A 16,765-nucleotide genomic window follows, 5' to 3' on the forward strand; every position below is an offset into this window, starting at 1 on the left:
AAATGTTAATGTTTCTATGGGTGTGTGTTATGAAATTCACAACTCTCCATTCACAATACAAACATACTTTACTCCCAACTTTTGTTTTTGTGTCTAAAAGCTTAAATTCTCTCAATTTCTGTATTTACATTCATGCTCCGTTGTCATTTTAGGATAAGTAGAATCTGAGTATTTCTTTAGATTTCTGCATTCAAATGCTTTTCAGCTACCCATTTAATTTCCGTGTAAAAATAAAAATTCTCCCTAAAGATTGTGGTTAATTTCTTTTTTTTTTTCAAATGAGTCCACAGCCCAGATTTTCTTTTTTTTTGTATAATAAAAGTGATTAGGAATAAAGTAGATGAGATCGACTTTATATTGAAACTAGGACTTTTGACGGGTTTCATATTGCACTGTAGAATGGTGACAGATAGGGTCAGCATTACTGAATAACACTAAGAAAGTCTCTGAATTAGGATTACTGGTTTTGATCAGTTGTCACCAATCGAAACTACTGGAGGGAACACACATACTGATAAAAATGTATACCTTGTAATGCACTATAAGTCGCTTTAAATAAAAACATCTGGGAAATATGTAAATGTAACGATCATTCCAGACATATCTGGTTTAGACATTCAGGGATTATGATTCTTATGTGTCTTATTTGAAGGGTACATAGTGTTATTTGTGCAAATGGAAATTTTGAGATTTTACCCCTCGTGGAAAACTGTCCATACACAGACTGTAGACTCATTAGAATCCTATTATGTCCGTCACGGCCAATTAGATGGATAGCAAGAACACGATGCTGTGAATCTCTGTAGAGACAGAAGACAGCACTTCATCTATAGTTACATCTGAATGTCTGAACATCTCCCTGAACATCTTTTTGAAAAGCTCATGAGAGGAGAAGTGAAGTGTACAGCGAGAATGAGAGAGATTTACCAGCTCACTTGTGTTATCATGCATTATAACCTTATAATCTCAATACGTTTGGTTTTTTTCATGCTTTTGGTCTCATTACTATTGAACAGTTACCTGAGATACATCACCTGTATGAGGTATGTGGCTATAGCTAAAGATCATTTAAATAAAAGAAACCATCATGTGCTACTTTGTCTCTTTGGTCAGCACATACACATATTTTGTTCACCATGGTTTTTAATGTGGGACTTATTTATACAGTAGGATGTAGTTTGAGTTGTATTTAAGAGTCTTACGTTATCTGTTCATCATTCTTCGAAAACAATGTTTTATTGCTTTAATTTAAATGAAGTCCTTGTTCCGTACGCAAATGTGTGATGCAAATGTGAAGGGTGATGTGCATTTTACGTGAATGGAAATCTGAACTTTGAATAGAAGGACTAAGAACAGAAACGACCTACTTCACAGGAGTTTTGTTCAAGTCTAATTGTGTTTTTATTTCTGCTATGAGCACAAATAAGTCTTCATCAAGCTTTTAAGGCTTCATTTAATTACATTAAAAAACAACAGCATTTGCATGACAATTACTGGGTGTGGTTTAAGCAGCAATAGCAGACACACCCTCCAGTGTTTAAGAATCCTGTCTATTTTTCCAAGATTTTAATAACTTATTTTAATAAATGCATGAGCTTAAATGAACTAACAGTGAGCAATATAGTTTTCAGCATTTATTAATCTTTGTTAAAATTCATGCAAAATCAATTGTTTATGTTAGTTCATATGCATTAAAGGATTACTCTACTTTCATAATAAAAAATCCTGATAATTTACTCACCTCCATGTCATCCAAGATGTTTATGTCTTTCATGTACAAATTAAGTTTTTTGAGGATTTTTCTCAACAGTTTCAATGCAGCTTCAACGGCTCCAAACAATCCCAACTTTTATCTAGCAAAACCATCCTTATTTTTCGTAAAAAAAAAGCATTTTAAACCACAACTTCTCATCTTGCGCTAGCCGTGTTACACGCCAGCACGACCTTATCACTGTGTTATGTTGAATGCTGAAATTAACATGAACCAACAACGTACAATACTTCTACAGCATTTATCTTAAATCATGTTAGCTAATGCATTAACTAATCTTATTGCATGTCTTAATGCATTAATGCACATCTTAATGTTATCAATTCATATCATAATGCATAAATGAAATCCTATTGTAAAGTTACCAGCAGTCTTTATATTTGTGCTTTAAAACAACATAAACAGTTAAGTCAACAAAATCATAATATGCTCAGTTTCCATTTTACTCTGAAGATAAAAGATATACAAAAGCAAATTATAAGTTTTTTGCATCAAGACAATAATACAAACATAATCTACCTATAAACATCTGTGCTTCATAATCTCATTCATATTACTGTAATGGGTTCACATTACCTATCTAATGTGGTTTGTAATTCCCAATAGTAATGATAGAGAGTGCTTTAATGATGATAACATCAAGAGAAATAATATGTAGGATTGATGTTTCATTAACTCTTTTACTTGCATTTGATGTTATAAGCTCTTCTTCTTTAGATTTTGGGTTGAATTATGCTTTTTTTTTGATTTGATAAAAAGTTGCATTAATAAACCGAACGAACCCAAGCTCGTGAAATCTGTGAGTCTTTCGCACATTTCTGACCTGAAGTCAGCGTAGTCACCCGTCCCCCAAACAACAGCTTGTGTAGAATGAGAAGAATTTCGGCTTGCTCGCCATCAAACAAGTCAGTGCTTGCAAAGAAGAGAAAGAAATGTGTATGAAGTCTATATGAAAGGGGGTCGAGGGCCAACCACAGTCAAGCAAAACCAACTCAATAAAATTTCCACACTGTTGCTATGGAGACTGCGGTACGTTCCTTTGGGGGTTTAGATGACGTAATCCCAGATTACACCCCGAAACGTACAGACATGCACTCTTGTTGGCTTAAAACAGAGCTCTCATTCTGAGCTGTGGCTGTGACGCCAGAAATGTCACACATGTCTTTATAATAAACCTGCTGTTTTTCTTTCAGACTGCTTTTCTTAAGGAACATTTATATTTAGATCTATGTTAGCATACAAAATCTATTTTTCATTTCTAACTTCTCAATAATCTAAACTCATTACGGGGTACTGACAAATGTAATGACAAAATTACAAAAACAGCACTTTGATCACAGAAAATGTATGTAAAATTGGCAGAGAGACTTCTGTGTGACACACACACGTCCCGTAAATATTCTGGGATTGTTCCCGTAAAGGGGACCTAGTAACAGTTATGGAAAGCGTTGTTTGTGAACAAAGACAGAAACAATGCCGTAAGAAGCGTGCGCGGCATCGTAACAAGTAATATCGTTCAGCTCTTTAAATCAGAGGATTTACATGCAGATTAACATTCATGATGATAAATGTCTGCAAACTGGACTGAAGCAGAGAACAGGGAGCTCATCAAATATCCATTCTGAAGATGAGATCATTCACCAGCATGCTACTAAAACAGCTCGTCACACGCTTATGATCTTAACATAAACAAAAATGCATATGCATGGTTTATTTATTAAGAGAGAATTCACAGATAATAAGCAAACTTGCAGGACTTTAAACATGACGTGTCTTTACGGGATCTTTATGGCAGATTGCGGAAAATCATTGGCAGTGTAAAATCAAACAATTCCAGACAAATCCTGTATGCATTTTCCGTAATATCTGTGTGATAATCGCCAAAGTGAAACAGAATTTTTGAAATAAATTTATTAAACAGATAAAACTCGGGTATAAGGACTCTTGGCGCAGTACTTGCTGTAATGTTAAATGCAACCTAAAATTGGGGGTCTGAATACTTTCTGAATGCGCTGTATATGGACCATTACATTTTGGTTTATGCTAGCTAAAGTGACGCTCTCATTAACTTAAACTCAAATTCAATTTTCATATTTTTGTAACAGGAAAATATGAAATATTACTGATTGTTATTTTACGTTATACCACGGGTCTGTTGAATGCTGTATTCTAGTTGAGAAATATTCCTTGGGTGTGCATTATTTTCTTATAATTCAATGGCCCATCGTCAATTATTCCTTACTTATTAAATATTATTATTTAGTGAATTAAATATAATTTAATTCATATTAAACATGCTAAATCGAATAATTTTTACTAATTATATCAAGCTGGATTTCAGCATATATATTGTTTTGGTGCAAAAATATTCTCAACTGTCTTTAATTGTAATTTTCTCTATGAAATATTTTTTTAAAGTATTAATATGAAATATAAAAACAATGGCCCAGTTTTACAGCAAGGCTTAAAGGTGCAGTTTGTTAATTTTAGCGGCATCTAGTGGTGAGGTTGCGAATTGCAACCAACGGCTTAGTCCACGGGTCACCCCTCGCTTTTGAAACACATAGAAAAGCTACAGTAGCTGTCACCGGACAAACATGTCATCATTGGAGAAAATAATTTGTCCGTTAAGGGCTTCTGTAGAAAAATGGCGGCACAAAATGGCGACTTCCATGTAAGGGGACCCTCGGTGTATGTAGATAAAAAGGTCTCGTTCTAAGGTAATAAACACATAACGGTTCATTATGAAAGGTCTTTATACACCCCTGATAATGTAGTTTTGTATATTGTTTTGCATTTCTGTCAAGAGAAATTACCTTTAAGTCTATTAAAATGCATGTTTAAGTTGTCTTAAAGGGGACATATCATCATTTTTCCCTGTTTAAGTGCTATGATTGGGTCCCCAGTGCTTCTATCTACCTATAAAATGTGAAAAAGATCAACCCAGTAACTTAGTTTTGGTAAACCATTCTCTGCAAGAATGTGAAAAAATAGCTCATTGAAATTTAGCACCCCTTGTGATGTCAGAAGGGGACAATACAGCACCCCAATCTGCACCATCCAACCAAGACACTGCCACCTAGCGCAGAGATCAGCTCATTTGCACCCCAAAGGGACACACTCATAAACAACACATTTTTGCTCACACCTACAAAGTGGCAAATTTAACATGCTATAAAAAATTGTCTATATGATATTTTGAGCTAAAACTTCACACACGCACCTTTAAGAACACCAAAGATTTATTTAACATTTTTTAAAAGTCTTGTGAAATGTCCCCATTAAAAACAAATAACTTCTTAAAAGATATCAGTGCCATTGTTTTGTCTCAAGATGCTCATTTTTTCTGATTTCTAAGGCACATTTCTAAAAGCTAAGCCTTAACTAAGCCTTACTCGTGGTTTAATCTAAGCTCTGTCTGTGAAACCAGGCCAATATGTTTTGTATGTTTATGTATAATTCATAAGTTTACTGAGTGTATTATTAAACAGGCATGTTGTGCAGTACTTACAGTATATGAGCAGTAAATGTAATCCAGCTATTTGAATGCGTGTTGTGTAAAACAATGTAGGGTTTGAGTCCCGCGCTCATTTGAATAGGCCTGGAGTTATCTGATGCTCATTTGCATGTGTAGATGCGGGGGAGGTAGCCAAAAATAGAGGAGTAAAAAAAGAATCATAGATACATAAACAGACATCAGATGTTTGAATGATGTGTTGACATTGCCTAAAGGAAGCGAATGAGTGATTGACAGAGAGAAAGAGGGGGTGGACAGAACATTGAGAAACTAAAGGAATATTCGTGAAATTTAAACCGAGTATTAAATGAAAGGAGTTCATTATAAAACCTGCGGCGTCTAATTTACATATGCATATCACAATAAACGCATTATTCTTTATGCCTTTCATTGCATAGCAACAATAGCAGCAGTCATTGTGTAGTGATGTAAAAATAATGATTCATAGTGACGCCCTTAATACTATTTGATACACTGTAGCTCAGTATTGGGTCACAATGCTTGACTAATCCAGTAGTTTTATTTTTAGCTTTATTTCTACTGCTGGAACTTAATAAGCATGCTGTGCTTTATCAGTTTGCATGGTGAAACCTTGTTAAAAACTTGCAGTTTATTTCCTCCTTTTAAATGGCCCCGCAGGGGTGCACTGCAAAAAATGGCTTTCTTACTTAGTATTTTTGTCTTGTTTTCAGTAGACATATCTAAAAATTCTTTAGGGATTAGTCAATTTTCTTTAAATTATCTGGACTTTTTTTTCTCACCACCATGTCATTCAAAATGTTGATGTCTATCTTTGTTCAGTCAAGAAGAAATATGTTTTTTTTTAGGAAAACATTCCAGGATTTTTCTCATTTTAATGGACTTTAATGGACACCAACACATAACAGTTTTAATACAGTTTAAAATTGCAGTTTCAAAGGACTCGAAACAATCCCAAATGAGGCATAAGGGTCTTATCTAGCAAAACGGTCCTCTTTCTTCACACTTGTACACACTGGGGCGTAGTTTTCATACGTCCTCCGTGACCTCTTGACGTGATGATGTATTGTGTGAGGTCGCGCTGGCACATCATATGACCCGAGATATATGAGAAATTGTGGTTTAAAAGTGCATATTTTTTATTTTTCTTGTCAGAATTGACAATCGTGTCGCTAGATAAGGATCGTTTAGAGTCCTTTGAAACTCTGTTGAAACAGCATTAAAACTGTTACATGTTGGGGTCCATTAAAGTCTATTAAAATGAGAAAAATCCTGGAATGTTTTCGTAAAAAAAAAACATTTTCTTCTCGACTGAACAAAGATAGACATCAACATTTTGGATGACATGGTGGTGAGTAAATTATCTGGATTTTTTAAAGAAAATTGACTAATCCTTTAAATTAAGATGCTTTATCTTGTACTGCAAAAATAAAAAATTCTTAGTATTTTTGTCTTGTTTTCAGATAATAAGAAATAAGAAAATAAGTCTAGTTTTTAGACCAAAAATATCAAATTTAAGTGATTTTGTGCATAAAACAAGCAAAAAAAATCTGCCAATGGGGTAAGCTAATTACATTTTTCTTGAATTTTTCTTGAATTTAGTGTTTAAGAAAAATTTTCAAGATTTTTTTGCTTACCCCATTGGCAGATATGTTTTGATTGTTTTATGCACAAAATCACTTAAATTTGATATTTTTGGTCTAAAAACTAGACTTATTTTCTTGGGTCGTTTTGCTCATCAAGAAAAAGAATCTTAATTTAAGAATTTTTTATATTTTTTTATATTGAAGAAAAAAAAGTAAAAAAGTAGGTCTAATTTATAGACAAAAAAATATACAATTTAAGTAAATTTAATCTTAACACAAGCAAAATTATCTGCCAATAGGGTGAGAAAAAAAAAATCTAAAAATAAGTTGTATTTTTTCTTAAACACTTAATTTAAGCAAAATTTTCTCACCCCATTTGCAGATAATTTAGCTTGTTTTAAGCACAAAATCACTTAAATTTGATATTTTTGGTCTAAAAACTAGATTTATTTTCTTAGGTAATTCTGCTCATCAAGAAAATACATCTTGATTTTAGAATTTTTTGATATTTCTACTGAAAACAAGACAGAAATACTAAGAAAGTAATTGTTTGGAGTGTGTTGTGGTTTTATGACCATTTGTGAAGGAAATAATAATAGTCCAACGCCTCTTGAGACCCCTGTAATCCTGTACATCTGTTTGTGAACACAAGAATGTGTCTTATGTAAAAACAGACCATCAATAAGACAGATTTGTCAAATAGTCACACAGGCAAGCCAGAAACTAGTCAACTTTACATATCTCTAGTATCACATTCACAAACACACGTATACACGCTGTCAGTGGTCCTTTACAGTTTGCACAAAAGCTTATTGCTGTCAGTGCATGTTCTGAAACATCAATGAAGAGTGAATATAAAGATGTCAAGCTTTTACAAACAAGCACAAATAAGGAACAGAAAGGTTAATGTGCCTCATTTGAGAAAAGCAAGCAGATCGAATTTCTGTGTAAATGCTTCATAAAGACATTCTCGGGTAAATTGCTTTGTCATTTTAAAGAAGAAATCTAGCAACCGGTCTTTCGGGTCTCTGACAGCAATTCGTGCTGTACCCTGGCAAACATCATACAGTAAGATCCTGTCAGGAAGATCTTCAAACCTCACTTTCCACTTAAACGCCCACTGTTCTCCTCGCTGAAACTCAAGCGGTGATAATTCTTCTGCATCTATTTACCAGACGCACGCTTATGACAGAAATCAGACGTTTCTCATTTGTCTTTAAGAATGAAAATACAGTTAAGTGCATGCTGCTTAAACTAATGAGGCCGACTTTATTGTCTTCATTATGACATACAGACTTCAAGGGACATTGAGCACAGAGTTTGGCATTTAAAATCCTTTTAACAAAGACCTTTTATGTGTTGGACTTACTGCTCAAAATGTTCGGTATTTAGCCAGAGCAGATTGCATGAAATGATGTATCCCATAATGATAAATGAAACCTTACGTTGTTTGCTGTAATCTTCATTCTTTCATAATAATTATGTAATTTGTACAACATAAAAAAGTTTTTTTGTCACATTGATTTTAAATATATTTGTACATCTTGGTTTATTTTTATGTGTCTTTGCTCTCTTGCCTTTTTTGCACTAATTTGCTTGCTATGCAAACTTTGTACCTGTCAGACTGCGACTCGACAGCCGGCCTCTGTTTACTTCTGTTAGTCTGATATTTGAATGAATGAATGTAGCACCACAGTGAGAGGAAAAAATGACTCGAACGTGTGGATATATCTGTGAATAACCACAACATCACAATCATGCACTGTGTGTAAGTTCAGCTAGATTCAGTTTCCCTAAAAACATCACTTTTTACAGAAGAGTGATCTCTTCATTAAACAGTTATCTTATATGTGTGTGTGTGTCACCTGTAACAGTGTTACTTTCCTAAAGTATTAAGGGTGTGTGTGTGACTCATAAAACCTCAGATATGATTCATAAGCTTTGTGCAGCGATAAAGATTTAACCACTGAACCACACCCACATCCACCCAGACATAAAGATTTACTAATAGGGTCCTGTTCATGTTTGACTCATGAGTTTTCTTTTCTCTCTCTTATTAGTCAGTAATTGAAATGCTTTATTTTCACAAATGCCACTTTAGTCATTTCATTGATATTTGACTTTCTTTTACAAAAGTGCATGCAAAATCAAAAATTCAAAGCATCTCTTCACTGTCATTTCTGAATATAGGTAAAACGCTCAAAAATGCATTGAATATACTCAATATATATTCGGTAAACCTCCTTTAACCACGTAAAAAAAAACCTCTTGCGTCTTTGTTTTTCCGTGGACTTAGAGGACTTTGCTGAGAAGTTGTTGTGGTGTTTAATGGATTCTGACAACAAACCGGTGCTTTTGAATGGCCTGAGGCCAGGATTAAGTGAACAGAATAAATGTACTGTATAATATGTGCAGAGAGCATTCGGTCAATATTAAAGATACACGTATATATCTACCAATATTTGATAGTTTAAAACAGCCGATAGTCATGGCCGATATATTCTGTAAGTTAAAAGAAAATGCTGAAAAACTAAAAAATGCAACGAATTTGAGCTCTGTGTATAAAAAAAAACATCACAAATTTAGTTTCATGTTCAATATTAATGGTCATTACATGAATGAATAACATTCAATAAATGTTATCTTCAGAATTTAGTTTATGCAAACTTTTGGCATTGGCAGGTATCGGTGAATTATCGGCTATCGGTATGGGTGGAAAAATGTTATATCAGTACATCTCTAGTCAATATCATTATCTAATTTTTGATGAAGGTGGTGTTTAAAGGGTTTTGCATCTAATCTCATACCAAGTTAGTATATCATGCTAGTATATTTTCTTAAAGGTGCCAAAGAATGCATTGAAATAATTTGTTAAATTGTTTTCTGATATCTACACAGCAGGTTTGTGGCTTTATTAAGTGCAAAAATTATCCAAAAATGTTTTTATATGTCCATTTACACTCCTAGGATTTGCCTTTGAGTGAAAAGGTTTATTATTACTTTTTTTAAAGGGTCATGAATAATAATGTTAAGCTCTGCTCTGATTGGCTGTTTCTCAGAGCAGCTCCTTCAGTAGCTCTGTGTGTGTGTGTAAACAGATCTTATGTTTGAGTCTGAATCAGATGAAGAGACAGATTTTGAGGAATAATTAATTGTTTGGAGATTGTTCATGGACATTTCTGAGTGGTAAGTTTGTGTTTTTTCAGTATGGACTTGCAAAACGTAACTGTAACGTCAATAATAGAACGTCAGCCTAAACGCTAGCATATAACATTAACTCAGCAGTCACAACTTTGTTTTTAGGATTGTACACATTAAATTAATAACAATGTTGTTAATTTAATGTAAGGGGCATACATCTCGACTGTAACAACTTCATTATTCATATGTCAAGGTAAATTTAGTTTTCCATTCTATGGCACCTTTAAAATGGCATATCAGAAGTTTTTTTATGTTGTTAAATGTAAATCTCAAACAAACCTGTTGACATTGTTGAAAAAGAGCCTTTATATGCATTTTCCAATTTAAAGTCAGTTGAATTTTTTAGAAATCATTTTGAGATTTGTTTAAGTTTATCTACTGTAACTAGACAGACAGGTGAAGGCGTATTTGCATATAGAAGAATCAGCCTCATCTTTATGAAAGTAACTTGATTTTTCATTTCTTAAGGTCTTGAATACATTATGCAACATTTACATTTATTTCACACCTTTCCAGAGTTGTTCTTTCACAGTCAGTGACGTAAACATTAAAAGCGTGCACTCATTTTTGTCTTATTTACATAATCATGTCAATGTGCAGTTTATATGATTCAACAACTTTGGAAGTAGCTGCCCCATTTCTCTCTCTCTCTCTGTGTGTGTCTGTCAGATGGGACCGTACTGAACTGGGTCAATGAAACACTTAAAATATGCAAAAAACTAGTTTTGAATGAAAAACTCTCCATTTGGGACATTTAATGAAGAACATTGATTGTATCGCAACTTTTCTAATAATGAGGATGATAGAGATTGATCCTGATCCAATTGAATTAAAACCGTTTTGTCAGACCGTGTTGTTTCACATTAACAACAGGAAGGATTTTGACATTTACACGCAGACGTTTAATCTTGTTATGTCACAAATGAGCCATTTACCCTTTAGATATCAAACCAAGAATCTTTTGTAACACTTTGTCTGAGATGTGGTTTTAGACCTGATTGAAGACTCATTATTGACTGAAGTGCTCAGAATTATGGATGGACTGTAAAAGCACATCTGATTGGAGACCTGCGGTTAATCTGATGAAACATCTGAAATGATAACTTTGACATTTAAAGACTGTTTGGATGTTTTTAGCAGTGATTGGATATTGCTCTTGTTTAGCATTCAAAATCACAATGCTGTAGTAAAGAAGTCCCAATGTGCATTAAAGGAGAGATCCGCATGGCCCTCTGTATAAGACAAATAATATAATACAGCCCTTTTCTCTCTCTATTTCTCTCTTGGGAATCACATTGATTGTATTAAAAGGTCAATATTGACAGGGATTTTCTTATTGTTCAAAACTTAGCTTTAAGTGCAACGACATTCTGTCTGTTTGCTACTATCTATATTTTGACCCAACGGAGTTTAAAACAAACAATTTAATGAATCTCATATTAAGTCCTTGTGCACATGAGTTAAATTTTGGCTTGGGAGATGGGTCCTCGTTGTATTGTCATTAGACTGACATGACACCTTCATAATCATGATATGACACGTATCATGAACATGAAGGAGATTTTATGCACGCTTATGACAACTGCCATTTAGTGTCATTTGTTATGTCATTTTTAATGCAAAGATGACATTGTTTGAATTGTCTTTGTTATGACAACTTGACATAAACCAATACATCATAACTTGTCATAAATCTGTCATAAACATGACATAGCAGAATTATTATCAAACTTAACCATCAGCTTTATGGGTTAACATTACATTAAACTGTCATTTAAATGTCATTAAGGGTTAATAGTCTGTCAAATAATTTTAAATATAAATACCTTAACAAAATGCAACAGACACGTCAGAATAATATACTTAACTTTATATATGTGCACAATATATAAAAATTGACAACTAACAGAACTTGATTTTTTTCACACAGGGTTTGGAAATTTTCTGACATAGAATAAAAAACTAACAAAACATTAATTTAATTTAATGTAATTAACTTTGCAGCCATATGGACCCAACGCTGCATGGCTTAACCCATTATTGGATTGTTTTCATTTAGTTTTAGGTGAATCGGTCTCCAAATGCAATAAAATATAATTTTATCTATTTTAATTATTTTATTTTTTTTATTGAATAATTTATTTTATTTGTTAAACACGTGAAAACTTAAAAAAAAACATTATAAACTGAAGAATATTTATGTTGTTATAAATCTATATGACAGAGTTTTAACACTTAATGACATTTTAATGACAAATTCAATTTGTATCACTGGTAAAAAGGTGGTCAGTTATGTTGTCTTGGTAATGTCAAGTTCTCATGACAGGTTGTGATGTATTGGTTTATGTCAAGTTGTCATCATAAAGCCATCTCAAACAATGTCATCTTGGCATTAAAAATTATATAACAGAAAAATGACACTTAATGACAGTTGTCATACATGTGCATAAAATCTTCTTCATGTTCATTCATATCATGTGTCATGTCATGATTGTGAGGGTTTCATGTCAGTCTTATGAACACACTGAAAAAATGATTTTCAAGAAAAAAATCTTAGTATTTTTGTCTTGTTTTCAGTAAAAATATGTAAAAAATCTTAAATTAAGATGCCTTTTCTTGATAAGCAAAACGACAAAGACAACAAGTCTAGTTTTTAGACCAAAAATATCAAATTTAAGTGATATTGTGCATAAAACAAGCAAAAAATCTGCCAACGGGGTAAGCAAAAAAAATCTTGAAAATTTTTCTTAAACATTAAATTCAAGAAAAATAAAAAACATTGCTTACCCTATTAGTTTTTTTTGCTTGTTTTATGCACAAAATCACTTAAATTTGATATTTTTGGTCTAAAAACTAGACTTATTTTCTTGGGTCATTTTGTGCATCTTAATTTTTTAATTTGTAGATATTTTTACTGAAAACAAGACAAAAATACTAAGAATCCTTTTTCTTGAAAATCATTTTTTGCAGTGCACCCCTTCAAGGAAAGTGAACTATCGTTTTAATTTTCTTTTTTCTTCCTTTTTATAAGACTATAAAACATTTTTGACCTTTGTTTTGGTTTTAACTCTTTCTCCACCATTGACAAGTTATCTCGTCAATTAAAAGAAAACATTTCCCTGCCAATGTCAAGTTTTTACTAGGGGTGTCCATGGTTAACCGATTAACCGATTAACCGTTAAAAATTGTTTAACCGAGTGAAACATTTTGCTCGGTTAAATGGCATCAATGGCGTGCATTGAATTTAGTTGTAATACATTTTTGCACCACCAGAGACCGCCAAAGCGCTCCCAGACATTTGTAATGTCCACAAGTAGTAGCAGTTTTCTAATATGAAGCGGGCAAAGAAAAGCCTAGCGTGGGAGCACTTTAAAATCGAGAATGACAGGGCAAAATGCAAGTATTGCAATGCAGTGCTTATATACTTCATGTACAACCTAGGGTTGCTGTGGTGACAGAATTTTCCCACTGGTTAATGCATGCAGACGTGCGCATTTTACTTTCACTTTTGAATTACGCAATTGTTTAAATGCAGCGCTTGCGTAAGCTGTATTAAATCGCGTATGAATTTGCGTGTTTATGAATAAACAGCTGGTTTAATTAAGTGTTTGAGTCAATGTGCGCAGGTAATTCTCGCAGAACTCGCCAGTTCCAAGCAGTGCAACCGGCTACTCCTCCATAAAGCGCTGCTTGAATGATGGGTTTATTATTTTTCTTGATAAAAATACAACAAAACTATCTCGCTTATATTAAACATCATATATGTGCATTATAACAAAAACGAGTAAGCACGCGGCTTCTGCTATCGTCTGGTCATTCAGCTCGCCTCGCAAACTCTGACAGAAATAAATGAAATCTGACACCTGCTGCTTTGTGACGTGACGCGCGTTCAGCTCCGCTGTGAATTCATGCAGACACATTCAGTTATAAGTGTTTGCTCTCTCTAACGAAGCTAAATGATTTAATTACAAGAAAATATCAAAACGACGGTGAAAGACGGTGTCGGGGTGGGCAAGTGATCTAACCGGTGAGAGGCTGAAGCACCGGCAATCACCGTTTCACAGACTATCGCGACAAACCCAGCCAACACCCGGGCATCATAGAGAGGCGGCCGCGGAGCCTGCGAGTACCTTCGCCCAGACTACCATCCCCGCGAACGCAAAAGTCAGTGACATACTTAAGCTGCTCTGTCCTTACCACTGCGTTTTATTTCTATAAATTAATTTTGTTTTAAATGTGGTCCAACCAGTTATTAAAGGTGTTAAAAATGAATAACTACCCCTTTCTCGTGTGTCTGTATCTCTGGGTTGTCTTGCGCATAATATGGTTAACCGAGTATTAACCGCTAAGGGTGTCGGTTAACGGTTAATTAAAAACTTAAAAACGTGCAGCCCTAGTTTTTATGGTAATTCATATTTCCGCTATTATCCACTAGGTGGTGCTCCTACTCAACTTATAAAACACTAAAGCATCCACTGATCCAAAAACAGTAAAAACTCTGTGTATGTTTTGATCATCGCTCTGAATCTGATCTCTAACAAAAGTCCTATACATGCAATTATCAAAATTTGGTATTTGTCAAGAAACTTACCTATATTTTAGAGGTGATAAAAAGAGAACAAATGCTCTGCCTAAAACCTTTTTTTTAATGTTGGCGGGGAAAGAGTTAAGAACTTAATAGTAAAAGTTCAACTTCCTAAAAACTGTTTTTCCTTTAATGATTACTGTGGTTTGTAATTTATAAGTAAATGCTTGTATTTTTCTTCGTAGATCACCAAAAGCTGGAACGAGAGGCTCGGATTTGTCGTCTTCTCAAGCATGCAAACATTGGTGAGTTCTGAAACAAACAGACATCATGGTAGTACAAATATTGACACAGTTTTATATGTTTTTATGTAGAGAATCTATGCAGTTTTAGACACGAAATATGAAGCAACCCCCATTCACCTTATTTATCAAAGTATTGTAGATATTACAACTCGCAAGATCCACCAATCACAGAGTCTCCTTGCGTTTTTCCGTGAGTGCTCTGTCATTTCGGTGGCTGCTCAAGCCTGGCGCACACACAGGATCGGTGCCTTTGGCTGTAGATAACTTTGATTACTTAGTCTGGTTTATTGCTCTACATAATTTAATCAACATCTCCAGTACATTCGTTCAATCTTATCAGTGCTTTCATATTCATTCAATATTATGTGATGGCTGTAAATCTGACCTCTGACTGTTAAGGTGCTAACAGCTAAAATTGTCCGAGTTTATCCGCCCACGTTCATCCACCTCCAAACCAGCTGCAGAATTACAGACGTGGGTGTTTTCGAGCTGTAATTATGCCTATAACACAAAGCTACAGAGAAAATGTTCAGAAAATATTCACTAGTGCATTCCCACCCACATATGTTCACCTCCTTACCCAGGAACACTAAAGCCACAGAAACGAGCAACCATTTCATCTGGTGTTGTTCAAGACCTTACAGAAGAACTTGAATGGTTTTAAAGAATGCTATGAAAGTGATCCCACAGTGAATTTGATGGTTTTATAATGTCCTTTACGGTTGAAATTGAAAATGATTTGTTGCAAATATGAGAACATTATGATTGTAATTTGGGGATTTGTGGTATTGACCTGTAGGAGCACTTGTGGTCAACGGCCGCATTTTCATTATAACAACATCCGTTAGTCTTAACATGATTCCCAGCGGCTTTCCTAAACTAACAAAGAGGGATTTCTCCAGCAAAGCAGCCATCAGCTGGAAAGCCATTCTCTTCTGTTGCTATAGCAACGGATTCTGGCAACCGACTGTATCATGGATGAGAGAAGATGCATGAGATATTCATACGGAGGGATTCCGCTGTCTATTTTTTTTTTTTTTTTTTGCCGTGCCGATCCATCTATCTATATTATATTTTTATATAAGGTCAAGCTATCAGTAATAATCTCAGGAATCAATTAATTTTCCCTCATTTCAAATCAAGTAGCTGTGATGATCTGTCGAGCATCATTAAAGGATGCCTTGTGCCATTAGACACATAAGTCATTGTCAATTCAGATGTGCAGAGAGGTTTTATTTTAAAAGCGGTTTAAGCAAACACAGAGACAGCGAAATTATTCTGCCGTATAAACTAACTAATTTTAGTCAAACTCTAGGGCAGCCTACGCATGTGTCTGTTTGTTTGTTTGTTTGTTTAAGAGAGAAATACGTACAGGAGAGCTTTAAAAGTCGAATTTGGAAAATGTATTTAATTTATTATATTATTATTATTTATTAAATAGAATAAATAAAAAATACGTTTTTTGTGGTAATGCCAGTGAAAACCATAGACCAGGGGTCTCCAACTTTTTTGTGGTCAAGGGCTACCACAATGGATAAAACAATCTGATGGGCTACTTTTTAAGATAAAATATGAAGTAGAATGTGGGCACATCCAAAAACTTTTAAACGCAGGTGCTCGATTACAAAAATAAAGTAATACAAAAAAACAAAGAATGGCACACTGCTGCTACTGCTCTCAAAAATGATTAATTAAAAGTAGTGCTGGGCAAAGATTAATCGCGATTAATCGCATACAAAATAAAAGTGATTATTGGTATAATATATGAGTGTGTGCTGTGTCTAATTATTAAAATATATACACACACATTCATGTATGTATTTAAGAAACATTTACATGTTTATATATATTTATTTATATGTTTATATAATGTATATTAAA

At 34.0% G+C, this 16,765-nt stretch overlaps 1 protein-coding gene across 4 annotated transcripts in view; it reads left to right on the forward strand.

Annotated features, from left to right (window-relative positions):
- camk2d1 (calcium/calmodulin-dependent protein kinase (CaM kinase) II delta 1) overlaps window positions 1–16,765 on the forward strand; it is a 77,104-nt gene that overhangs the window by 13,363 nt on the left and 46,976 nt on the right. For all 4 annotated transcript variants that reach the window (XM_055216883.2, XM_055216888.2, XM_055216885.2 and 1 more), the window contains exon 3: window positions 14,825–14,884. In XM_055216883.2, the coding sequence (XP_055072858.1) occupies window positions 14,825–14,884 (60 nt within the window). The remainder of the gene's footprint in view (window positions 1–14,824; window positions 14,885–16,765) is intronic.

The sequence above is a fragment of the Misgurnus anguillicaudatus genome, chromosome 21 (assembly GCF_027580225.2).
Source record: "Misgurnus anguillicaudatus chromosome 21, ASM2758022v2, whole genome shotgun sequence".
Taxonomy (NCBI): Eukaryota; Metazoa; Chordata; class Actinopteri; order Cypriniformes; family Cobitidae; genus Misgurnus; species Misgurnus anguillicaudatus.